The sequence below is a fragment of the Boleophthalmus pectinirostris genome, unplaced genomic scaffold (assembly GCF_026225935.1).
Source record: "Boleophthalmus pectinirostris isolate CB_2022bp ecotype Guang Dong unplaced genomic scaffold, ASM2622593v1 HiC_scaffold_4, whole genome shotgun sequence".
In the NCBI taxonomy this organism is placed as follows: Eukaryota; Metazoa; Chordata; class Actinopteri; order Gobiiformes; family Gobiidae; genus Boleophthalmus; species Boleophthalmus pectinirostris.
The window spans coordinates 11,165,385-11,191,554 of record NW_026571353.1 but is presented as its reverse complement, the minus strand read 5'-3'; the positions used below and the strand labels follow the sequence as shown (position 1 = coordinate 11,191,554).

Genomic DNA, 26,170 nt, shown 5'->3' with positions numbered 1-26,170 from the left:
GAGTTCTTAATTTTTCCAGCTCTTTTTGCGTTTTTGTGTACAGTATTTGGTTTGCTTGAAGTTGGGACGTTAACTGAAATTAAATGTGCTAAAAAATCTCAAACCAAAAGAAAGGTACTTTTTTACTTTTCAGTTCAGATCAAAAATGTAATGGAGTAGAAAGTACAAATACATGCTCTCAAATGCAGTGAATTGAAAGTAAAAGTATCTGCTGTAAAATTTGCTTAAGTAAAGTACAGATACCTAAAAATTGTACTTAAAGGTGCATTACATAACATTTGGTGTAGGGTCAGTCAAATGCTTTTCTCCATGGAAATATTATTGCTTTGTGTGGAATGTTCTGCAGTCTGATATTAAACAGCTCTACCTTATATTTATTAAATTACACACAGCAAAAAGTGGGTGTTAAAACTGACTCTCACAGATGGAATTTTAACACTTTCTCAGGGTTTATATGAGTCCAATCTGTTCTAGAGTTAATTTAACATTTCAGGAAATGTTAATTAAGTAACACTGGACCAAAGTTCCTGTTTAACCCCGAAATCAAGAGCTATATTAACATTTTGATAGTAAACGGGTAACACTTTGTAAGGTTATCCTGATTTAGCTAAACAACTCACAGAGGTGTTTCATTTTTACACTTCATTCATTCAAGATAAAATATTATGTACAAAACTGGTTCAAACTTGTTCTTCTCTCGTGGGAGTTTGATGTGGTGGGTGGGAGGTGCCAAATTAACACTAGGGGAAGTTGAATTAACCATATCACGTCTGGCAAATGACTTCAACTTGAACCCCCATTTAACTTTCAAATAGTTAAAATAACACTTTTTGTTCAGTTCAATTCAAGTTTATTTATATAGCACATTTAAACAACTTCAGCTGAACAAAGTGCTTCACATACAACTCAACAAAATAGAAAAAAAAAACTGTTACATATACATATATACAGATAACAAGTGAAAACTACAATAAAAACACCAAGATAACCTGACTAGCTAGTATGAAACGCCAGGGAGAAGAGGTTTGTGTTAAAAATAACTAATTTTAACCCTCCAGTTTTTGCTATGCAGGTGGTTTTATAGCTCAATACTACCTAGAAAACAAACATTCTGATTGTGAGCGGGGTCGCCTCTCCACAGATCTGACCTGTAACTTGGTCTGGTTTGGTCTCCATAAAGACAGAAATGTTTAATAGTATACTGTGAAACATTTCAAAGCAAGAATATCTCCATGGAGAAAAGCATTTAATTAACACTCCACCAGAAAAGTTACACAATGAACCTTTAAGTATTATAAGTATTTTTACCTTTGTACTTCGTTACCTTCCACCACTGTTATTTACGTGATCTATATTATACTATCTTCTGTCATTATGTATTTATAGATATATATTTTTTTCTATATTGTCCCGCCCATTACGTGATGTGAGGATGTTAGGGGCGTGCGCAGGCGAAAGTTTCACCAGTCAGAACAGAAGCACCGGGAGAACTTTGGGTTAGAAAGGGGCATTACTCAAGATTTTAGCAAATTAATTTATTTGAATACTCTTTGTTTTTTGCATTTTAGACCTTAAATTTACGTTTGCAGTGTGCAGACGCGCCGAGGGGACAGACAGACGCACGCGCTTCCTAGCTTGAACTGGAGAATTAAGGTGAGTATTACAACTAGCTAATTCTGTTCAAAGTTATTTTTAGGTGCAATTTCATAATATTTAAGAAGATTAAAACAATTGGAACGGGCTATGTTGAAAAAGCTAATCAATAGAGCTGTGCCAAACCGCCAATGGTGCCCTCATGTTATAAAGCAGGTGTCGTTACAGTGAGATTTTTTTAATTTCTCTTTTTTTCTTTTCATTATTTTTTATTTATTTATTGGATAACGATGATCATTATTATTAATGACTAAATTGAAAGTAGCTAATCTAAATTTATCTCTACCTATTGTAGAGAAAAAATCTTAAAATCTGTCCCTAAAGCAACATCATGTGCCTCCGCCTGTTCAGGATGTGCAACCAGGATGTGACCACATCACCTAACCCCAACCCCAACCTATAACTAAAACCACAATGTGAAGAACATTACACCATGTTTCCTATTACTTTATTATTTTAAAACACGGTGACATGTTTTTTAGGTGCACTGTGTGACTTTGTTTCTATGGCCGCTATGCTATGCCACTGTTCTGCCTGGAATATTCCACAGTATGACATTAAACAGCTCCTACAAGTGGTTTTATAGCTCAGAAATACTTAGAAAAACAGGCGTTCTGACTGTGAGCAGCGTTGCCTCTCCACATATCTGACCTATACCTTGGTCTGGTTTGGTCTCAATGAAGAGAGAAAGGTTTAATACCACACTGTGAAAAAGTTTTCGACAAAGCAGTAACATCACGGAGAAAAACAGTTAACGGACGCTCCACCAGAAAAGTTACACAGCGCACCTTTAAAAGTCCACTATGTAATAATATTATATTTATATTATATTATATTTATGTATTTATTTTGGGCAAGTAGAGATTTACATTCTTATACAATGCTTTTAAATATGCATTTAACATAAGTGAAATGACAATAGAAATAATCACAATAGAAATAAAAATAACCACAACAAAAAAATTTCCAAAAATTTGTGGGAAGAAGAAAACTTATTTTATCCCACCCCACTCATCATCTACTTGTCTCCATAGAAATGTTATTGCTTTGCCTGAGATGTTTTACAGTATGGTGTGTAACTTACGTATCATGTAGCCTATTTATGTAAAGGTGCACTTTGTAACTTTTTGGTTGGGGGTTCATCACTTGCTTGTTTCTATGTCACTGCTCTGCCTGGAATGTTTCACAGTATGACATTAAACAGCTCTACCTTACATTTATTCAATTGCAGGTCATTTTTCTACTCAAAAATACAGGAATTTTAACTGTGAGTATGTCGCTTCTCCACAGATCTAACTTGACATTTGGTTTGGTTTGGTCTCCATGAAGATAGAAAGGTTTAATACCATACTGTGAAACATTCCAGACAAAGCAATAATAACATCTCCATGGAGAAAATCTTTTGATGGGCCCTCCATTAGAAAAGTTACATAATGCACCCTTAACTGTGCAATTTTATGGCTTTAAAAAAAAAAAAAGACTTCAAGACTTGTATTCTTGCTGTGAGTGGGATCACCTCGCCATAGATCTCACATGTATCTTGTAGGGATGTAACAATAACCAAAATATCGTATCATCAAAAGTCTCACAATAATATCGTGGACTGTCACAATATATCGAATCACAAGTTCCTTTACTTAAATGCGTGGTTTTACAGTAGTAACAGCTTATGAACATCGAAAACTACATATCCCATAATTCATTTCAGTGCAGACAACATGAAAAGATATGTTTTTTACTTGAATTCTTGGCATTATGATGGTAATAATTCACACCAAAATCTTGTCAAGGTATTTAAAAACAGAAATGCGTCTTATCTAGAATTATATTAGCCTGTCCAAAATATTGCAGTAAATATCGTACCGAGAGATTTGGAAATCGTTACATCCCTAGTATCATCTTAGAGATACTGTGGAACATTCCAGGCTCCATGGAGACAAACAAGTTACATTATACCCCTTGAATCTGTATTTATTCAAGTTCATTTGTTCGGTTTTCTTTTTAAAAAAATATTCAAAGCCAACTTTCATGGAATGGATCAAGAGAAAAGGAAGAGCTAATATTCTCTTACAAGTCTACAGGTTTACTGGCAGAAAAGTTTGCATAAATGAGCAAAATAGTAAAATAGTGTTAATGTTTTGTACACAAGTCAATGTTAGCCTTGTATTTTTGTTGGATGCTTTAGATCACTTTCAAAACCAGTTTGTACAGTGCTGCGTAGCTGTAACGTTAGACAGTGATATGACACCTTAGAAAGACAAAAAAAAGTTAAACAAAAGTTCCTGTGTGTTTAATATAAGCAGTAATAAAAGGGTCTCATATGACCCCCGCGGGAGCATCTTGACCCGGTGCACAGACCTCCATGTGTGTCCTCTGGCTGAGAAACTGTGGAAATAAACAGTACTTCCTAGAAACAAATTTTACAGCCGATTATGATGCGTGGGCACAATGAATAATGTAGAGTAGTGACACTCCCGGGGTTTACAGACGCAGATCCTGTGGTTGAGTCTAGACAAATGATGTGCGTTGTACGTGCATACTGGGGAAACTGAGAAATGGGGGTTCTACAGAGATTACTGTTACTTCGAAATATTTAGAGCTCAGGGGGAGGCAGGTGGTTTTAAGAAGAAGAATACTAGACACCTTGACTGCATCTGATAAGGGGAGATATTTTGTTACTAGAGCCAAATTTCAACCTTATCAATAGGAAAAAAGCAACAGCTAAAGTGATATAAAAGTGGTTTAAGGTAATAATAATGATTCTATTTGAGGTCTTTATAGTGTTGTCACATTTCAAACTTGATTTCTATATTAATGAATTGACTTTATACTCAATATCTCCTCTTTAATACCACAGTGATAGTAAGAAACAATCTTTAGTAGGGATGTAACAATAACCGAAATATGGTGATATCGTATCGTCAAAGTTCTCTCAATAATATCGTGGACCATCACATCACATCATATATCAAATTACAAGTCTCTTTGCTTAAATGCATGGCTTTATAGTAGCAACAGCTTATAAACACCGGAAACTACATATCCCATGATTCATTTCATTGCAGACAACATGAAGAAATATGTTTTTTACTTGAATTCTTAGGATTATGACGGAAATAATTCACAACAAAATCTTGTCAAGGTATTTTAAAAGTTTAAAGAGTTATGTTACAGCAACAGAGGGAACTACATAGACCATGATCCTTTGTTCCTACTGAAAGAAGAAATAGTTCTAAGCACTTTTAAGATTTAGTTCTTTGGATTAAGTCTTGTCAAGGCATTTTAAGAAGAAAAAGTAGCATATTAACAGTTTTGTTAGCCTCCACAAAACATCCATCCATTTTCGTCCGCTTATCTGGGGCCGGGTCGCGGGGGCAGCAGCCTAAGCAGGGACTCCCAGACTTCCTTCACCCCAGACACGTCCTCCAGCGTGTCCTGGGTCTTCCCCGGGGCCTCCTCCCGGTGGGACATGCCCGGAACACCTCCCGAGGGAGGCGCCCAGGAGGCATCCGAAACAGATGCCCGAGCCACCTCAGCTGGCTCCTCTCGACGTGGAGGAGCAGCGGCTCTACTCCGAGCTCCTCCCGTGTGAATGAGCTCCTCACCCTATCTCTAAGGGAGCGCCCAGCCACCCTGCGGAGGAAACCCATTTCAAGCGCTTGTATCCGTGATCTCGTCCTTTTGGTCACTACCCAGAGCTCATGACCATAGGTGAGAGTAGGAACGAAGACTGACCGGTAAATCGAGAGCTTTGCCTTTTGGCTCAGCTCCCTCTTCACCACAACGGTCCAATACAGCGACCGCATCACTGCCGAAGCTGCACCGATCCGCCTGTCAATCTCACGTTCCGTCCTTCCCTCACTCGTGAACAAGACCCCGAGATACTTGAACTCCTCCACTTGAGGCAAAGACTCTCCACCCACCCGGAGAGGGCAAGCCACCTTTTTCCGGTCGAGAACCATGGCCTCAGACTTAGAAGAGCTGATCTTAATCCCAGCCGCTTCACACTCGGCTGCAAACCGCCCCAGTGCACATTGCAGGTCCTGGTTCGATGAAGCCAACAGGACAACATCATCCGCAAACAGCAGAGATGAGATCCTGTGGTCCCCAAACCGGACCCCCTCCGGCCCCTGACTGCGCCTAGAAATTCTGTCCATAAATACAATGAACAGAACAGAACTTAATAAATATCATACCGTGAGATGTATATTGTGAAAATATTGTACCGAAAGATTTGGATATTGTTACTTCCCTAATCGTGAGCCTCCCCACCATATCATGAGCTTTTCTACGATATTGCAATAAATATCGTACCGTGAGGTTCATACTGTGATGATATTGTATCATGAGACTTGGAAATTGTTACACACCTACTCTTTATACAATAAAATGTGATTTTCAACATTAAATCATAGTAATTCTTTTATATTACCATGTGGCTTTATATCTGTGTAATCCCTCAGTGGTCCAGGTAGGTTCCATAGTGGTCCATTGGCATATGCTAGTGTGTTTGGTCTTGTACTTGTTCTGATACAGTTCAAGATAATTCTAAAGCTATTCAGGAAAGGTTAAGTTCTGTGAATGTGATAGTTGTAGTATCGATTAGTATCTGATTTTTGATACTTTTGACAACCCTATACACCTTAATATTTGATGATATTACTAAAAATACACAAGAACCAATATTTTTACAGTTAAACAAAGTCAACACTAGAAATTGTCACAAAAGACTTGGACAAAAGGTCTTTCTCACAGTAGTGTAAGCTACTATTAATGTTTTTCATCGAAGCACACATTTTGTGAATGCTGATCTCTCTCGTTCTGTCTTACAACAGGTGGTTCATGTTCAGAAGTAAACCCAATTGAGTAACCCTAATTTGTTTACTGGTGAACACTTGAAGAGAGGAAGGGACATGCACGAAGTCTGTTTACAAAGGCTTGTCTGGAAACCCTATACATACCGTGGACTGTGATGCTTTTAGAATGTAATCTAATCTACTCTCAACATGTTTTTTTTCTTGCAAAATTATTTTTTATATTCCAAGTGCCATCTTTTAAATATTCCAAAATATCCTGTATAGTTTAAAGCAGGTTTAGGCCAGTATAAACCTTTTTTGTCCCACCCCAGAGGAAATTACAGTGTGCAATACAAAGTTCAAGAACAGCAGCAGAACATGGAATCTAAATCAACATAAATAACTATAAGGATTTACCAATATACATCAAATTGAACAACACTGTCCCAGGAGTTTAAAGCTGTAATGAATGTTCAGTAAGTGGCTATTACTGTGTTTATCTACAGTGCAACATATGGACATGTTAAGTATATAAATAGTTGGTAAAGGACTTAAATTGTGCCAGTAATGATTCATAAACTCAAAAGAAATGCAAGCCTAAACTAGAATAGAATATGATGTCATTGCTGCTCATAATCTTCTTGCACTGTCTTGGGTTCCTAGAATTGAATAAACTAAAATCTAAAATTTAAATTAAAGCATTGGTGGATGATCTGTCAAATGCATTTCTCCGTCAATCAGACCAAGTTTCAGGTCAGATCTGTGGAGAGGCTCAGTCAGAATGCCTGTTTTTTGAGATATTTTTGAGCTATAAAACCGCCTCTAATCGAATAAATGTAAGGTGAAACTGTTTATACTGTGGAGCATTCTAGACAGCAATGACATCTCCATAGAAACAAGCAGGTGATGAACTATCTACCTTTAACAAAAGACTTGTAACCTAAGTCCAGTTAAGACCAGCAGGTGCTATGTTGCCTGAAGTGGCACCACTGGTTGTAGCCACGCCCACTCTAGCTTCATTCTTGCAGCCGCTTCCTTTGCTCTCTCAGGGGGACGTGTACAGATGCACAAAGCACAGAGGGCCGGGCTAAGTGAACATCTGACTCTGACCGCAGTCTGCTCCCTTTGCTCCACACCAGGTCAACAAGGGCTGTTTATGGAAGCTGTAAGCAACCAGCGGTCCCACCAAACCACAGCTCTCCACAACAAATAACAAAACACTAACCAAACACCAACCAAACACTGATAAATTAATAACTTTAACTTCTGTCATATTGATTTGTTGAGCATTTTTTGCAACACAAATCTATATATTTTTTCAGTTGCTGTACATAGGCTATAGGCAACATGTTTTCTAATGGTGTTAATAATTAGTTGGCTCCTAAATGCTTCTCAACTATCCAGGTTTAGGAAATGGCAATATTTAAACATGAAACTCTTTTTTTCTTATATGAAAATGTATTCACTTCAGTTTGGGTAGCAGATAAGAGCATTATATCATTTAGAGTATTTAAATGCACGTTTAATTTACTATTTTTAAATGTCTTGAGTTTAGTCTTTGCATCACTCCTCCCATATGCTTTTCCATGTTCAACATAGAAACAAAAAAAATGGTTACAATAGGTCAATTTCAATTCATTCTGAAAGAAAGAATTTAATTTGAAATCAGATCTGTGTTTTTTAACAAACAAATTCTTGTGATATTGTCAACATGTCTTGATGTTTTTGCTGCTCTGTGCTGCTGACTTGGCCTGGACTTCTTTGAAAAAGAGCCTAGTAATCTCAGTAGGATTTTCCTGTCAAATAAACATAAACATAAAAATAAATATATTGCCAAGTAAATCAAAACAACTGGATTATTCATCTGGAGTTTGGCAGTGATTGCCTCTTGACTGTGGGAGAGAAGCACCTGTGGTTTATTCTCCACAGCAGTTGGCTGACACCTGTTAGCCCCATCATTACATCCAGTGGGAGCCGCAGTCACTGACTCAAACCCCTGAAGGAGCTACTTGGTCGGTAGTGAAACTTTTGCTGCAAATGTTTAGTAAGTCCACTTGTTTTGATTAACTTGGTAATATATCTTATCCCTGGAAGTCTCAAGATTTGCCTTTAGGCAAATAGCCTAATGTAGAGTCAGATTCAGAAACTACTAAACCTTATTGTAGTTTCAGTTTTATTTTAGGAAATGTTTTCACAGAAACTGACTTCCTCTTTTGATTTCTGTCTCTCTTATCTGCAGTGACATCTTCTGCGTTAGCTGCCGCTTCGTTGTTGGCATCTTCTCAGCTCTCCCAGATGCTCATGGGAAAAAAGTCGACTAAGGGGCGGATCCTTGGAGCCACCAGAGGAGTGCAGAGGGACAACATTACAACCGCTGTGCACACTACAGTTTATCTCTATATGGCAGCTTTATCTGAGTAAACAGCACTGGTTTATCAGCTTGTTCTGAGGCACTGTGGAGTTCTGTGCGCAGCTATGGTCCTTTTGTTGGTGTGTTCAACTTTGACCTTTCCGCCGGCGTCACCATGTTCGAACCACCCACTGTCTTCTACATCATCGTGGAGCTTCTGATTGCAGTTTTCTCCGTTCTGGGAAATGTTCTAGTTTGCTGGGCTGTGGGTCTCAACTCCAACCTGCAAACCATCACCAACTTCTTCGTGGTGTCTTTGGCGGTGGCGGACATTGCCGTGGGGGTCCTCGCCATCCCATTCGCCATAGTGATAAGCACAGGTTTCTGCTCCAACTTCTACGGCTGTCTGTTCATTGCGTGCTTCGTGCTGGTGCTGACGCAGAGCTCCATCTTCAGTCTGCTCGCCATCGCCATCGACCGCTACATCGCCATCAAGATACCACTCAGGTTTGTGCATGTAAATGTAACCACTGCCGTAGTTTGAGCTGATTGGGCTATTGTTTATGGCAATCAGTGTATTAGGACTGTACACAGAAGAGACCAGTTTGCTTATGGAGCTTGCATATGAATGACAAAACACAGATTCAGAATTAGTCAACTGAAATGTATTTGGTCAAAATTTCAAAAGAGTTGCTAATTTGATTATTTAACTAAAAGTGAATATTAAGAGCCAAAGTAGATCAAGTTTTCTTAAACAATAAATATACTTAGATTTAGACTTAGACTTAGACTTAGACATACTTTATTGATCCATGAGGGAAATTATTTGGACACAGTAGCTCATACATCACAATAAATATAATAATAAAGAGCAAAAATATAAATGGTGATAATAAATTCTAAATAAGTAGCACACAGTCAAGAGAAATAAATACTTCCTTGTCAAGTATTTTGACTTTGAGACAGTTCAGTTCATTCCGTTGTTAAAGTTTTGTGACTTTGTTTGAGGGAGTGCGTGGTACTTTAACAAAACTTAATACAAATGAAAAGAGTCAGTACTTCATGCTCGTTTTGATACCACAATAGTAATAAGAAATAAACAGACAAAATAATGTCATTTTCAATACAAAATATTGGTATTTTCTTTAATAATAGAACAGACAAAATCAGCATGCAAATAATTTTAATTATTAAAAATTAATGCATATATTTTACATATCTAGGAATCAACCTTTTGCATAATATTATGTGAAACATAATATTATGTGAAACTATGTTAGCAGAATCTGCACTTATATATATATATATATATTTATATATATATATAATCAACTAAATAAAAGAGACAGATTTGTTCCTGGAAAGCTGAAATACAGATTGAAAATTTCTCTGCTTTTTCTCTACTTTTCCTTAATCATCAGTGTCAAGAAAGTCTCACCATGAATCCTCATATTTCATTTTATTGACATTTGGATAAGACAGATTTGGCTTAGGTCAAATCTATCCCAAAATGCCTCTCCCATGGGACAGTGTCTCTCTGGACCAGTTAAATGAAGAAGTCCTGATTGCTTTTGCTTTTAATTATGGCATAATCGATCAGGAGCAGGACAGTACGAGAGAGTAAAGATTAAATCATGTTGTCTTGTGGTCGACATTAGTGGTTTAAGGCATTTCACATATTTGTTGTGGTAATGTTATCAGATTTTTTTGACCAGTAGATAGCAGAATTGAAACCAGTTTTCCCTCACCTGGTCTTTGTTCAGGCTCACCTATGCACATTTTCAGACTGCAGTAACATAGGCAACATCTAGCTGGCGTAGATTACATTTGTCTATCTCACATCAATTGTTCCAGTAGCTCCAACATTCTTACTACATTAAATAAAGCATTAATTACATTGCCTTGGTTTTACATTCTGCTCTATGAATATAAATTTAATTGAAATAGTGGATAGAGATTTTTCCTAACAAGAGACAAGACACTGATTGGCAGAATCATCCCAGTCAATTTGATATCTTCATAATTGAACATAATTGGCCTTCTTCTTATCTGACTGTCCACCAGACTCATTTAATTGCATTTTGTTTCCCACAATAGCAGCCTAAAGTTTGTCCCCTCTCAGGACTGTGCTAAATTCAATCCCCATAATGCATGTCATTAGTCACAATCAGAATCCAGTTTAGAAAGCATTTGCCACATACCCCTTGATTAAATAAACATGACTGATACGGCAATTCAGCATCTCAGTTTTCTCTTCTTGATACAACAATGTTTTTATGTGATAACAGACAAGCTTCATTATTTTAGAAATCAAATTTTAAACTCTAGGTAAAAAACACCACAAGATGTAGACAAAAGATTTCTTTACAAATGTCAAATACTCTCCTAACTTCATGTTCTTATGGCTGTCGGAGGAGGACTAGCCAGGCTGGCACCACCTAGTGCCTCCGCTCAGTTTCATTTCTCTCTAGCGACTAGGTCAGGAATCAGAATACACTAGACAGTTTGCAAGCTTTGCAAGTGCAAGTTTGGGCACCATCCAATCAGCGAAGAGCCATACATTCTGTGTTGGCAACGATTCCCGTGATCGAGGATTTAAAGCCCGAACAAAGAGTATGTTTGGTGAATTTTATCAAGGGGAAAGACGTTATTGTCCTTCTTTCTACGGGAATTGGGAAAAGCTTAACTCTTTCCCCCTTGGACGCCTACTAGGAACAACCCTTACATATATTCCTAAGGCTACCCTTAGAGCATAATTACATAAAAGAAAACGGACTTCCACAAGTGATTATAAATAATTTTCACACTCATGAACTTAATTGAAACACAGACATATTTGGTATCTCTGGAAACCTTAGACTCTGAACTCTTCATTTATGGATGTTTAAATGTGATTCAACTCATTTACAGGTTTATAACAGCTCACTGAAAACGAGAGTTCACCTGGTCAGGTGCAAAATCGAAAACAAAAAACTACATTCAGCATCTGATACATGCATGTTCTGAGTACTATATTCATAAAAAAATATAAAAATATATTTGTCAGAGTATCACCAGAAGTTGTCAATGTATCACCAGATACAGTATAGTCAAGTGTACACCTGTTTTTACCTGTTGTACACCTGTGTGGACCTAATTCGCTTTTTCCATTTGGCTTATTCAACTCATTTAGCTTATTATAATATAATAATATGATAATAAAACTCTTCCCTGTCATTGTGTGTCCAGTATTTGTCACCTTGTATACTTTCTCGTGTGCAGCGCTCCACATAAGTGTAGGTTTCTGTAGTAATTCTATCAAACATCGCATCTTGGAAAAAAAGACTGAAATATTTCATAGGACTAGCCTGAGCAACATCCAGATTTCGGGGCAATTTTGGTACATAATCGAGTATAAAGTCCCGGACAGTTTGTTCGGATATCACAGGACTCCATACAAACTCATCACCGGCATTCTTACCTTCGTAAGTTTCACTCTCTGAAAGTCCGTCGGTATCACTGTTTTCCACTTTATAATCACCCTCATCATCAATTTGAAATCTATAAAAGTCACTTTCTCTAAACTTATCCATAAAATACGATCTTTCCATTGCACGTGTTTCATGTTGTGTTTTTCCGGAAGCTACAATCGTCACAACTTCGATTATCTTCGGAAAAAATTGGCGAAAACATATCCTGGAATCCTATTGGTCAGCCTAGTGTGGGTTGTAGTGGCCCCCACCTATCGCAGCCTCTGTTTACCTGTGAAAAAACGAGCTGTTTCTAATGGTCGTCAAATCACGTCTTTAGTGATACAGCAGAAGTGTCAAAACACGTCATTAAGGGTACGGGAGGGGGTCATCAAATGTCGTCTTCATGGGGGAAAGAGTTAATATAAAAGTTAGCCCTGTTAGCGGCGCATTACATATGTCACGACCAAATAGCAGCAATTGGTTAAATGAAAAAAGTACCCGCCTACCGTCGAGCGAAAGAATTCTAATGCTGCGAGGTCAGATGGTTTCTATGAAGTGAAACCGGCTGATGAATCAGGCTAGAGGAGGACAACATCAGCATGCAAATAATTTAAATTATTAAAAATGAATGCGTATATTTTACATATCTAGGAATCAACCTTTTGCAAAATATTATGTGAAACTATGTAAGCAGAATCTGTACTGCCACACCAAAGATTATATATTTTTTTTTATTACCATAGGCAATGTGCCATATTGGTTCTACAAAACCATTTATCATATTCATATCATTTATCTACTAAATAAAAGAGACAGATTTGTTCCTGGAAAGCTGAAATGCAGACTGAAAATTTCTACTCTTTTTCGCTACTTTTCCTTATTCATCAGTGTCAAGAAAGTCTCACCATTAATACTCATATTTCATTTTATTGATATTTGGATAAGACAGAATTGTCTTAGGTCAAATCTATCCCAAAATGCCTCTCCCACAAGACAGTGTCTCTGTGGACCAGTTAAATGAAGAAGTCCTGATTGCTTTTGCAGACAGTGTATCCTCACCATAACCCCATGTACTTTAGAACAGAATTTAATGAAACATCTGTTTGATGCTTTTTGAAGATTTAGTTTTCTTTGGTTGGAGAATCTAGCTTTGATAACCTAAAGATGAAATATGTGGATATGTATCATTGCTTCCATTGTGTGTACACTTACCGTCAGTGTTGGGAAGAATATGTATTTATATATGTATTTATGTACTAGTTACAGAATACCGAATCTATTTCTGATACATGCAGTACTGAATTTTAAACACTTTACTTTAATATTGAGTTGTGTTATAATTAACCAGAATACAGTTCCTCAAAATAAGTATTTTAAAAGCATATTTTCACTTCCTGACACTGGCCAGTGTGAGTAATAACAAACTTGTGTCCGGTCACCATTTGGTGCCTTTATGCAAACAACGTCATCTCTTTTTATTTATTTATTATTATTATTATTTTTTTTCTACAACTCAAGCACTCCTGTGACACTGTTGAATCAAAAGGTATACAGCCCTGTCCAGTGATGTGTGTAGTTGAATCTATGAGCACATGGTGTTTTTGTAACTGGCCTGTTAAACAAAATAAGGTTACCACACATTGAATCTGGCCCTGGCTCTTCCTCTGGCACACCAGCTGTCCTCTTTCAGTCACCCTATTCATGTAGCTCCAAACTAGTGATGTCAGTAAAAGAACATTTCAAACTGGGCTGATTATTGTTCTGTTTTTTTGACAACCGTCCCTTCTCCAAAAACACAGCTTTGATATGGCCAGTTGGGATTGGCCCTATGAGCTCATCCCAGTTGCTTTGGGTGTGAAATTGGTTGCAGTTACACATTAGGGCAGGGCAATATAACAATAATACAATCTATTCTTTGGTGATATCTGAGATGTCTGTAAGCAGAAACAAAGTATGGTTCAGAAGATGGAAGTGTATTTCAGTCGTACAGGCATGGTTGGCACTGAAATTACTGTAAAGCAGGGATGTCAATCTCATTTTGGTCCGGGGGCCGTATCCAACCTACTTTGATCCCAAAGTGGCAGGATCAGAAAACTCATGGCACATATACCACAAAAATAGCAATAAGTTCAAATATTTGTACAGAGAAACGCAAATCTATTACAGAAATCTTTTTTAAATGATGAACTCTTTCTTTTACAAAATATTATAATATTATGAACAACCTGAAACTTTAAGAAAAATGCAATTTCAACACAGTTTTAACATTAACTTGTATGCAAATAGGAATAAGTCAATTTTTCTTGGAAAATCCTGCACTTGGCATCCACTTTTCTCTTTTTTGACATTTTGCTGATGAGGGTGTCACGATCAACTGTCAAAACGATCGTCCTTTAAGAGCATTTGGAAAGAGGCAAGTCTTCATTTGTGCTGCTCTGGTGGGAGGCGTCTGTGCACAGAGGCGCAGGAGACGCTGCTATGATAAGCAGCGCAGAAAATTACCAATATTTTAATAGAAAATATAATTAAAATATTTTAGTAGAAAATCAGGCCCGGGCCGTATGTTTGACACCCCTGCTCTAAAGCCTTAAAGGTGCTGTGTGTAATGTTTCGGTTGGGGGTCCATCACCTTCTTGTTTCTTTTCTGTGGATATTGCTTTTCCTGGAATGTTCCACAGTATGACATTAAAAAGCTCTCCTTAACATTTATGCAATTACAGGTGGTTTTACTGCTCCGAAATACTTAAAAAAACACTTAAACCTAATCTGACCTGTAACTTGGTCTGATTCGGTTTATGCCAATTTTGACACTGACCAAGGACACTTAATTGGGCATGCACATCCCTGTTGCACATCCACACAGAGCAATAATAAAAAATACAATTCTGGTTCAGTTAAAATCCAAAGTTCTCCCTTAAACCACATTTAATTCAAATATGATTCCAAGTATTCTTAATCCATGTATCATTTGTTCATTTGTTTTTCAAAATTAAACCAAAAATAAGAAAATGAAAAAAAACAACTATTTTCTTCATTATTTGTGTCCAAAACCAAAATGAAAAAATGGATAATGATTTGTTTTTTCAGTTATCGATTTTGTGTTTAAATGACACGGAAATGGGAAAATGCCATTATCCGTTTTTTTCCATTATTTGTTTAAACACAAAATCGAAAACTGAAAAAAACTAATTGTTATCCGTTTTTTGATTTTGGTCTTGGACACAAATAATGAAGAAAACTGTTGTTTTTTAATTTTCTTATTTTTGGTTTAATTTTGAAAAACAAATGAACGAATGATACATGGATTATTCTTCGTCTACATTTAGAAAGTCTGTTAATGTGTCATGCTATGTTATCATCACAATGACCTCTAAAACTAACAGACAACTTTTAGTGGTCCTTCCTGTTTCTCTCCTGCTCGGTTCTCCCTTCATTGTTTTTTGCATCAGATTGTAGGGGGCTGTTTATGGACTTTAACCCTTTGCACTTTAACTTCCCAAGAATGCGATTCACCAAGTTACATATCTCAGCTGCTCTCCCACACTGCAGCACAGCCAGGACCAAAATAGACTTTTCAGAACCACACGAATGTTGGGATATCAACACCAACATTTATCACACATCTTTATCGCTTTGTATTTGGAAGTAGTAAATATGCACTGATTTTAGCTTTATTCATTTACTTACTGCTTTGCCTGGAATAATCCAGAGTATGGCATTAAATTATCAGTCTCCATGGAGACAAGCAAGTGATGCCACCAGAGTAACCTCTCCATAGATATAAATGCATGTTTTTTTTTTAAATAAATAATAAAATAAAAACGCCCTGAACTAGTAGGCCTAAATATCTGTTCAATTTCATAGTGATATACTCTAATGTCAGCGCAAGACATGTCTGAGTACAGAATGTATCTTTTATTATAGAATGTATATTTTGGGATAGTTGGACACAATATCAGAACCTCCTCCCTGCTCTAGGCCTATGTGACTCCAAGCATGTGCCTATGTCCTGTACTCCTTAAACTAAAAATGATTTCATATCCTTCAGACTGATGGATGAACTCCTCATGAATATTTTTAAAACATACTTTAAAGTGCAGCCCAAACAATCGACTGGCTCTAGTCCATCCAGGTTTCCTCCACAACTTCCTCATCAGTGCATCCTGGTTCTTATTGGTTAGGACATGTACTGACAAACTAGCAGGATTAAGACGGTTTGCAACCTTTTGATTTAATTCAAAAATATACTTTCATTGCAAAAGAAGGGGAATTTTATCTTTAAGAATGAGAAATTGAATGTGTTTACCATGCAGTGCTAGGTATCACTTTGATTAACTTAAATTAAGCTTGTTTGTAAAATCCCTCAATTGTCCAGGGAGGGTCCTTGACAAAAGAGAAATTCAAATCTGTCAGCTGAACAAGTTTTTTTTTTTTTTTTTAATCAAATACCTTTTGCAGCTCATACACACTGCTTCTTGGTTTGTTAGGTCGGTGGAACTGCAAGTGTGAACTGTGTTATATTAGCCCCTGATGGCCACCTCTGAGGCAGTGTCCACCAGGAATCTGACCAAAGTTGTTGTTTTGTTTTGTTTTTTGACCTTTTAACTATGTCCCCTCATCAAACCATACCAAGGTGTGTTTTGCTTCATGCTGGATCCAGTAATCCTCTGTAAAAAGTCCTTTTAGTCTAACATGTGGTTTGAATTTTCCCAGGATTGTTGCATCACAGGTAGTGCTGTGGTACTTTACTCTGTTGCCAGTAGTTGGCGAGCTGGACTAGATCACAGTATGGGGAGCACTGAAGCTGGGAAATAATGTGTGGTTCCTCAGTTAACTTAATTTAATGTTCTAAAACATGAAATGGTAGAGCAAAGATCCTTACGAGCATTTTGAAATGCCAAAAATAACGCAAATAATGCATAGTGTTTTAATAAACTATTATGACTTAAGTCTTTGTTCAGGCTTTATTGAGGCCAATTAGAGTGTAATTATTATAAAGTGTTACCCAGTACTTTATACTGATTCTAATCTATTTTCCAGGTACAACAGTTTGGTGACAGGACAGCGCGCCCAGGGTATCATCGCCATCTGCTGGCTGCTTTCTATAATCATTGGCCTGACTCCCATGATGGGCTGGCACAAGCCTGAAGAGAGTGAGCCCCCTATACGTTCAAAGGACCCCTGTCCTCCCGGACAGATGAACTGCCTTTTTGAGTCTGTGGTTGACATGAGCTACATGGTCTACTTCAACTTCTTTGGCTGTGTTTTGGTGCCATTGCTACTCATGTTGGGCATTTACCTGTGCATCTTTATGGCAGCACGGCACCAGCTTAAGCTGATCGAGCTAAAAGTGGTTCATGGTGAGAAATCTCGCTCTACACTGCAAAAGGAGGTCCACGCTGCCAAATCTCTTGCAATAATTGTGGGATTATTTGCAGTTTGTTGGCTTCCTTTGCACATCATCAACTGTTTTACTTTATTTTGTCCCGGTTGTGCACGCCCAGATCCTTGGATTTTATACTTTGCCATTCTTCTTTCTCACGGCAACTCTGTGGTCAACCCATTTATTTACGCTTACCGCATCCGAGAGTTTAGGCTAACATTTCGCAAAATTATTCACCGTCATATAATGGGTAAAAAGGAACACATTGAGAGCAGAGGTAGCCATCGCATGTCCATTCATCATAGTATCAGTGACTCTATAAGACTCAAGACAAATGGACAAATGAAAAGCTTGGATGTATTTACAGAACCCAGTAGTAACGGGAATAACTGTGAGTGCTTATATCAATGTCATGGCCCCGTGTCAGCACTAGGAGGCGGTCTGGTTTCAGTGGCACACTCCTCTTTGTCCATCATCATCTCCTCTCAGTGTCCTAAAGCCAGCATATGTCCCATAAGAAGCTTCAGTCAAACGCAAGTGAACCAGCACTTAAAACACACAGAGGAGCCTGTTTCTGAATTTACAGAGGACAAGCAAATGTCAGTAACCCATAATGCATCACTGCTGGAGTCTGTGAATAGGCAAGACTGTTTGACTGAGCTGGAGACTGGATCATCATGACATATGCACGGGGACCAAAAAATTGCCTTCTGGACTTTTCCAGAACGCACAGATTGCCAGTTCACCCCGTATATGCAAGAGGAGACATTTTGAGGACAAGAAATTGTGCTGAATCAAGACCAAGATTGTGGTTGAAAGTATGCAAATATATGTCTTGTTTTTTTTGTGTGATTCCCAGTGAAGTGTTATGGATATATAAATAATAATGGTGCCTGTTTGGATGGTACAGGTCTTATGGGAAATGGCCTTTACCCTGCTTCCTGCCAAAAATTAACCAGATGTGATGTAAAAGCAGCTGTACAACAGGGGAGCAATAGAAGCATTGTTTAAACATTGTGGACAAACTTTTCACTATTACAGTATTGTCGAGACTTATAATGGACTACAGTGGATTTATATTTATGGTTTCAGATTTGCTCCAGGTACTGGTCTGGCTTACGAAAAATAACCAGAATTCATACACAGATTTGGCTGGACTTGTTTATAAGATCACACTGGCAAATATGGTTCATATTATTTTATGTTGAAAATTTTACAAAAACTGTTCAAAGGTGATTACAGAGTTTACTTTCAGGGATACATGTGATTATCTGCACAAATAAACTATTGTCTTGCACTGTTCACTGCCCACAAAGGCATCAACATGGACTATGATCTCTAATTTTTTTTTTAGTTTCTTATTTTTTTATATATTTTTTTAGATTTTCTTCACCCTTTGTCTTGCACGACTGCAGATATAGTGACCTTTGTGTAGTATCCATGGCATTTCTCTACATAACTTCTCTGATGGACCGTCGGCCACATGCTTGTTTCCATTTAGATGTTATTGGTGTGCCTGATGTGTGCCTGATGTGTGCCTGATGTATGCATGTGATGCGGCTATGTTAACGAACTTCAATCAATCTCCATGGAGACAAAGTAAGTGGCACAAGTTAGTGATCAGATATGTGACCCAGCTCACAACAAGAATGCATCTTTTCAATGCATTTTTTGCTATAATGGCATCTCCATCCATTTCCTTCCACTCATCCGTAGATAATGATAGCCAGGCTGGCGCCACCTAGTGCCTCCGCTCAATTTAATTTCTCTCCAGCGACTAGGTCAGAAATCAGAATACACTTGACAGTTCGCAAAAACCCTGGAAGTGCGAGTTCAGTCACCAGCCAATCAGCGAAGAGCCATACATTCTGTGTTGGCAACGATTCCCGAGATCAAGGATTTAAAGCCTGAACAAAGAGAAAGTTTGGTGAATTTTATCAAGGAGAAAGATGTTATTGCCCTTCTTCCTGCGGGATTTGGAAAAAGCTTAATATACAAGTTAGCCCCTTTAGTGGTGCATTGCATACATCACGACCAAATAGCAGCGATTGGTTAAATGAAAAAAAGTACCCACTTGCCATCGAGCGAACGAATCTTAACGCTGCGAGGTCAGATGGTTTCTACGAAGTGAAACCGGCTGATGAATCAGGCTAGGATAATAACATCTGTAACTGAATAATGAGAAACATCCCTCCAGAAAAGTTACATGTATTTGCATCCACATAAGGACAGTCCCTAATCCCAGTCAGAATTCCTACATAACTATCCATGTTTCCATTGTTAGACACATACAGTATGTTTCCAATTATCAAACTAAACCGCACAGTCACCTTAACCACTAAACATTTTTTCTTATCTGAACACACAAATGACTTGAATATTTTGTGATGTTTTTCTCTCATCCTTAATATTATTTTAATCTTCTATCGTGATTCCCAGTAGGGTTCAAGTTTCAGCTTCCCAGACGCAAAAAGTCTTAAAAGAGCATATTCAAAAGGCATCAAAGATATATTTACATGTCCTCAAATTAGTTAAGATTTTTGGGGGCAAAGTACAGTCATGTCAAAGTTCAAAGTAGGATTTTTTTGTGTGTGCACTTCATGAAGAAAAGCATGAAAATTATACAACACTTTTATTCTTTTGTAAATGAGATATTGATTATTTTTACTATATGACATTAAGGTTTAAATTTTTTTATTTTTTTTTTTCATTTTTTTATCTTGGTGTTTTCTCATCACAAAGAATTATCATTGGTTGCCCTGAAACTAAGCTGAATACTTTGACAGAACTATGGCGCCATCTAAAGACCAAAAATAAGAACGATTTCAATGCTTAATTCCAGTCCAATTTCTTTGGACATATTTTTCCTTTCATTTCATAATCTAAATACTAATAATACAATTATTTTGTCATGTCAGGTCAGAGAATAGTTACAATGTGGTGTTAGTTTAAGTTTTAAGTTGTGACATTTTTACTCTTACACCAGTAAACCTTTATGTGAAATCTCTGCGTGAACTCCATGGATACGATGACGACCAAGCAAGTATAGTCCAGGTTTTGTTTAAAAGGTCTAGATCTTGTAAAGTAGAAACACAGGAGGTGGGTTTTGTGTAGACAGCAGCCTTTATAACAGGAGGTGGTGGAGTGACTGGTACCTCCGTTGTAAAGTATAGATTCACTCAGACTGTGGCGTCAGACAAGAGATGTTTGTTACTGTTCTTTTTGGGGGTATGTATAACTTTTCTTGTTTAGTTTTTTGGTATATGATGAGAGACTATTGCATTTTTTTAAAGGTAAAATAATGTGTAACTTTTCAGGTGAGAGATGTTATTTATTTCCTTGATTTTTTTTCCATATAACATGCATTTATCCAACTTCAGGTGTTTATATCACTTAAAAATATGTTTACAAACTAGTCTTACAGTGAGCGAAGTCAGATTTGACAGATCAGTAACTTGTACCAGCTTGGTGGAGTCTACTCTTTCTGCTTCTGTGGAGATATTTATATTTAATGCCGAATTTTCCAGACAAAGCAACTAAATCTCCATAGAGACAGGATGGTGATAGACCCTGCCCTAGAAAAAACTCCACAGTGCACTTTAAATATAAGCAAGACACTGTTTTATCATGTAAGGATAAAAATAGAGCTTGATTCTTATGCTTTTTAAAACACTTTACTATTTTTATTTTAAAATATTGTGTATCTATTAGGGGTGTAACAGTAACTGAAATATCGTGATATCGTATCGTCAAGGTTCTCACAATAATATCGTGGACGATCACAATATATCGAATTACAAGTCTCTTTGCTTAAATTAAGAGTTATGGTGCAGCAGTAGCTAAAAAAGACAGTGGGAACTACATAGACCATGATCCTTTGCTCCATTTCAGTGTAGACTACAAGAAGAAATAACAGTTCTTATCACTTTTAAGTCTCAGTTCTTTGGATTAAGTCTTGTCAAGGCATTTTGGCAAGGCGTTTTGTTAACCTCCACAAAATATCACAATAAATATCATATCATGAGATGTATATCCTGAAAATATCATACCAAGAGATTTGGATATTGTTACATCCCTAAACGTAAGCCTCTCCACCATATCGTGAGCTTTCCCACGATATCGCAATAAATATCGTACCGTGAGGTTCATACCGTGACGATATTGTATCGGGAGACTTGGATATCGTTACACCCCTAGTGTCTATGAATTACATGACTGTTTACTGCTATTGCGTGTTGGTCCTTAATGGGTTAATTTTGGCAGATGACAGAATGGAACTGTTCAACCCTGATTGTAAACTAATTCATTTCATCCATGATCTGAAGCTCAGGTGTGGGCTGGATTCTGAAGGTAACATTTATATTACGATGACGTTAGTTTGTCTTTGTTTGACAATCTTGCGTGTTTTTTTTTTTTTTTTTTCCAGATCATGTGGATTTGATGGACAGCAGAGGGACTGTGATGAAACTGGAGGGGAGAGAGCAAAGTCTGGACCGTGCCAATGCTCTGCTCAAAGATCGTCACAAATATATCCTCGTACGCGTCTGTAGTGAGTAGTATACAAACATTAGAATATGTATGTTTTAGAGTTTTTACTGGGCTCAACTTACAAAATCAGAAAGTGTACCACGAAGGTCTCACAGGTCTGGAACTTTGGCCTTTCCCAAATTTGTAAATCAGAAATGAAAAAACATCTCAAGATTTCAACGTAAACATTACTAAAACAGGATTGTACTAACAGTGTAAGGAAGGCTACAATATCTCAATTAATTGTGAGTATTCCTACCCATGTAAACATAGACACAACTTTCTTGAGTCGTCGATGGTAATAAATAGCAAAGAAATAGTGGGTGTTATATGCCATGTGGATTCTGGATTCTACACATCCTCCTTGCATTACAATAAGTCATCTCTTCTCACAGTGTATATATGCAATAAACAAAATATAATTTATTTTTTTCTGATTCTGTACAAGGGGTTGATGGAGAGTGTAAATATGTTCCTCTGCTGACCAAAACCCAAAGACAACCAGAGTTTACTGGTGAATACCATTATATTTCAGTAAGAAACCACCCACAATGTGTGCTCATTTAACCATAAAACTTACAATATGTTATGTGTGTATTTGTATATTTTAATGCAGAGCTGTTGAGGAAACTGTCCACTGGCCAAAAGAGACTGGGCCGAAGAGGTCAGAGACATGGTTCCCTTAAACCAAGGAACAGGAGCAAAAACAACAAACTTTGTTTTCTAAAATAAAATGCTTCAATTCAAGACCTCTGTGCTATTTCATAGTTTGTAGGATGATAGAAATAATGTAATGTAATAGGCTATGGTTATGATTTTGATTATTATTTAATCATGGCCTATCATGCAGAGGATCCTGGCCGGGCTACTATATCTACACCACCAGAAGGTGGAAGGAGCAAATTCTCTGTAACGTGCAGATCTCACATGGTAAAAATACTGCATGCTCTGGCTTGATCCTGCAGAGTAACTCCTGACTAATATCTTGGGTCTACAGGTGCTATTTATTTGCACTTTTTTTATTTGTAACTTTTCTGGTCAACTGCTTTTTCCCTTAAAAATGGCCAGTATGGTTCACAGTACACACCAAATTCAAAAGTGTTAAATTCACTGTGTTGGTGCTGTGATGTGGTGGTGATAGTAAAGAGTTATTTCAGCTATGACAGTGCTGTAGAGTAAAATGAATAGTTGTTGTTGACTCACAGTGTTAACATTAAACACTTAGAAAGTGTCTATTTTGAATATTACACTACATCAGTGTTGGGCTTTTGTAATGTTTCCAGCGGGAGAGCACAGTCCAAGAGTAGGCTTGCCAGCTCCCTGAAAAATAAATAAGGGACACCTCATTGGCAGGGCCGGTGTCCTGTCGATTTGAGCTACCCGCCATTTTGAGCTACATAGCACTACTGCGCATGCGCACAACCCCCAAGTGCTGTTCCAGTGTAAATGCCATCGATTTGAACTTCCTAGGCAGAAGTGGAGTAACAAGTCACATTTTAAAAGTTTATTGGTTTTATTGTATGTTTTGTTAAGCATGTAAGTATGTGCGTGTTAGATTTGTGGCAGAATACCTACGCTAGGCTGCAGGTAGCTCATTTCGACGGCACAGCCCATTTCAACAGAACACTGTAAAGCACTGTAAGCGTCACTGTCGTCCATGCTGCTTTGTTACAGAGGGGAGCCCTCAGGGCCTTCAAGGTATTCAGTGACGTCAAGAAAAAAAAATTGAAGTGCGTATGACAGATTCTGGTAATTCTCCAATTTTTACTTAATTCAATGAGATTAATTGTAATTAGCTGTTGTAATTATAAATTATAAAATTACAGAAAATAGAGGGTTCTGTTTTAGAGAGTGCCATATTGATGACATCACAATAGGGACAATTCTAATCAAAGTTCAGCACAATTTACACACTAGAAACTATTTTATTCTACACACACTAGAAACAATTTTATAAACATTGTTTCAACAAAATAAAGGTATTTTCTTATTTGTATTTCTATTTGTCAAATAATAATTTCTGTGTACATTAGAGGAGATTTGGTTCAGGGTATGTTACGGAATTCCCTAATATGATTCATGATTTCCAACCAGGAAGTAAGATTTTAGAAATGGCCAAAAAATGTTTTAAATAAAATATTAAATACAATGATCGTAACTTAGTCAAATGAGTCATCTAACCTGTCATAGGCACATTAAAATTAATGTGCTGGCAACATACTGTACAAGTAATTATTATATCCAATTTTAAGCAACATGCTCAATTTGTCATAATTATGTTCACCACATGAGGGAGCTAGGGAGTCTTTAAACGCTACTCTATGTAGTCATCACGCATATTAGCCTAATAAAAAAAAAAAGTTTTTGTTGCTGTTGGTTTCGAATGGCATAAATGGCATTACTGTTGTCATTTATCTGTAATCTATTTTATATTCTCAACAATAATATGTACCCATAGGCCTGTCACAAAAACTAATTTTGAAGTGTGGTATATTGCTACAGAAAGATAGAATTTAATGTTGAAACCAGCTTATGCCATGACCGTTAACCACTAACCTTGAAAATGGATAACCCCTTAAATAAAATCCTACATGTACAGTTACAATATCATGAAAAAAAACATGAGCTGCAATAGATAAAAAGCACAACGGAACACTTTAATAGCTAGCATTGAGTCAAAGAAGTTACTAATTTGACTTTTGGCTGCAGAAAGTGTCTGCTATGACAGCCGTGGATCATTATGTTAACATTTGTACATTTTAAATCGTAATATTCATCTAAAACTAGAAAAGCACTCAGAGAGTGCAGACCTCCGCCAAGGACTACCCCCATTTTTTATATAAATTGCGATAAAATCAGTCTTGTGGATCAGATCCGGATCAGCCTTTGGAATATGAAAGAGGATCCCATTGTCCATCCCTGAGTCAAATTTCATGGGGTTTGGTCAATAATTAACCAAGATATTGAGAAACAAAATTTTTGGCCCCATTTACCACAATGTTAACTAAAATTTCAAAGTGATCCAGAATCCAGGATTTCTTCTGGATCACCCCCAAAATGAAATCAGTTCTTCCTTTTCACATTTCCAACAAATCCTGAAAATTTCATCAAAATCGGTCCATAACTTCTTGAGTTATGTTGCTAACAGACAAACAAAAAAAACAAACAAACAAACAAACAAGCAAACAGACAAACGCCCGCAAAAACATAACCTCCTTGGCGGAGGTAATAACTTAATAAAAGACTTCTGTCAGAAAACTACAGTGCCCAGTTGGAGCTGGCGTCACTGTAAACATCATCACAACAAAAAGCCGTGTAGCTGTTGGCCCCCTGACTGATAGTTGCAGATGACACTAGCAATACTATTAGTTACACTGGTAAGTGATATCAGAAGTACTGTTACATCATCATAAACATACCTAGAATGAAGTGAATGAAATAAAACACAACTCTATGTATGTTTGTGATGAGGAAACAACGTTATAAAACAGATCAGATAGCATGATATGGGCCCCTTTAATAATATGTACACCATAATTATCCTATATAAAGCATGATTTTTTTTCATAATTAACAATTATTTTTTTTAGGAATGATTCAGGCTCAGTAACTATTGTGAATTAAGTCTTTTGATATATTTTTTAAAACTGTAAACAGTGTATTTAGGCTTGTCACAGTAACAGATTCTGGAGTACAATATATCGCTGAAGAAAATACAAATGATAAAAGATAATATTGAAGCAAATTTATGCCCAATAACCCAAGAACCAATTTAAACCACAAAAAGTATTCTAAATGTACAATATTGTAAAGAAAAGTTAATTTAAAGCTAATTTAATCTTTTACTGCTTTTAAATCTGACCATATAGCCAAAAAATAACCAAAACATGTTCAGTAGTGCAAATTAAATGTATAAAAGGTAAATACTGACCCCAAAAATATATAGTTCCAGCTTTCATATACTAAATGATACCTTATCTTTTATACTTTCTTTCCCATCAGGCTTCAG

The 26,170-nt window shown here is 37.0% G+C and overlaps 2 protein-coding genes across 2 annotated transcripts; both read left to right on the top strand.

Moving 5' to 3' along the window:
- Positions 1-1,454: 1,454 nt before the first annotated feature.
- adora2aa (adenosine A2a receptor a) lies at positions 1,455-18,957 on the top strand. The gene is made up of 3 exons (XM_020928341.2): positions 1,455-1,653; positions 8,689-9,306; positions 17,292-18,957. Exons 2-3 carry the CDS (start codon positions 8,975-8,977, stop codon positions 18,313-18,315), a joined length of 1,356 nt encoding a protein of 451 aa, XP_020784000.1. The 5' UTR covers positions 1,455-1,653; positions 8,689-8,974; the 3' UTR covers positions 18,316-18,957.
- A 149-nt stretch (positions 18,958-19,106) lies between these two features.
- LOC129411271 (uncharacterized protein C22orf15) lies at positions 19,107-23,140 on the top strand. Its single transcript, XM_055161674.1, has 5 exons — positions 19,107-20,862; positions 21,898-21,984; positions 22,061-22,183; positions 22,610-22,675; positions 22,778-23,140. The coding sequence occupies exons 1-5, from the start codon at positions 20,838-20,840 to the stop codon at positions 22,891-22,893; spliced, it is 417 nt and encodes a 138-aa protein (XP_055017649.1). The 5' UTR covers positions 19,107-20,837; the 3' UTR covers positions 22,894-23,140.
- Positions 23,141-26,170: the final 3,030 nt, after the last annotated feature.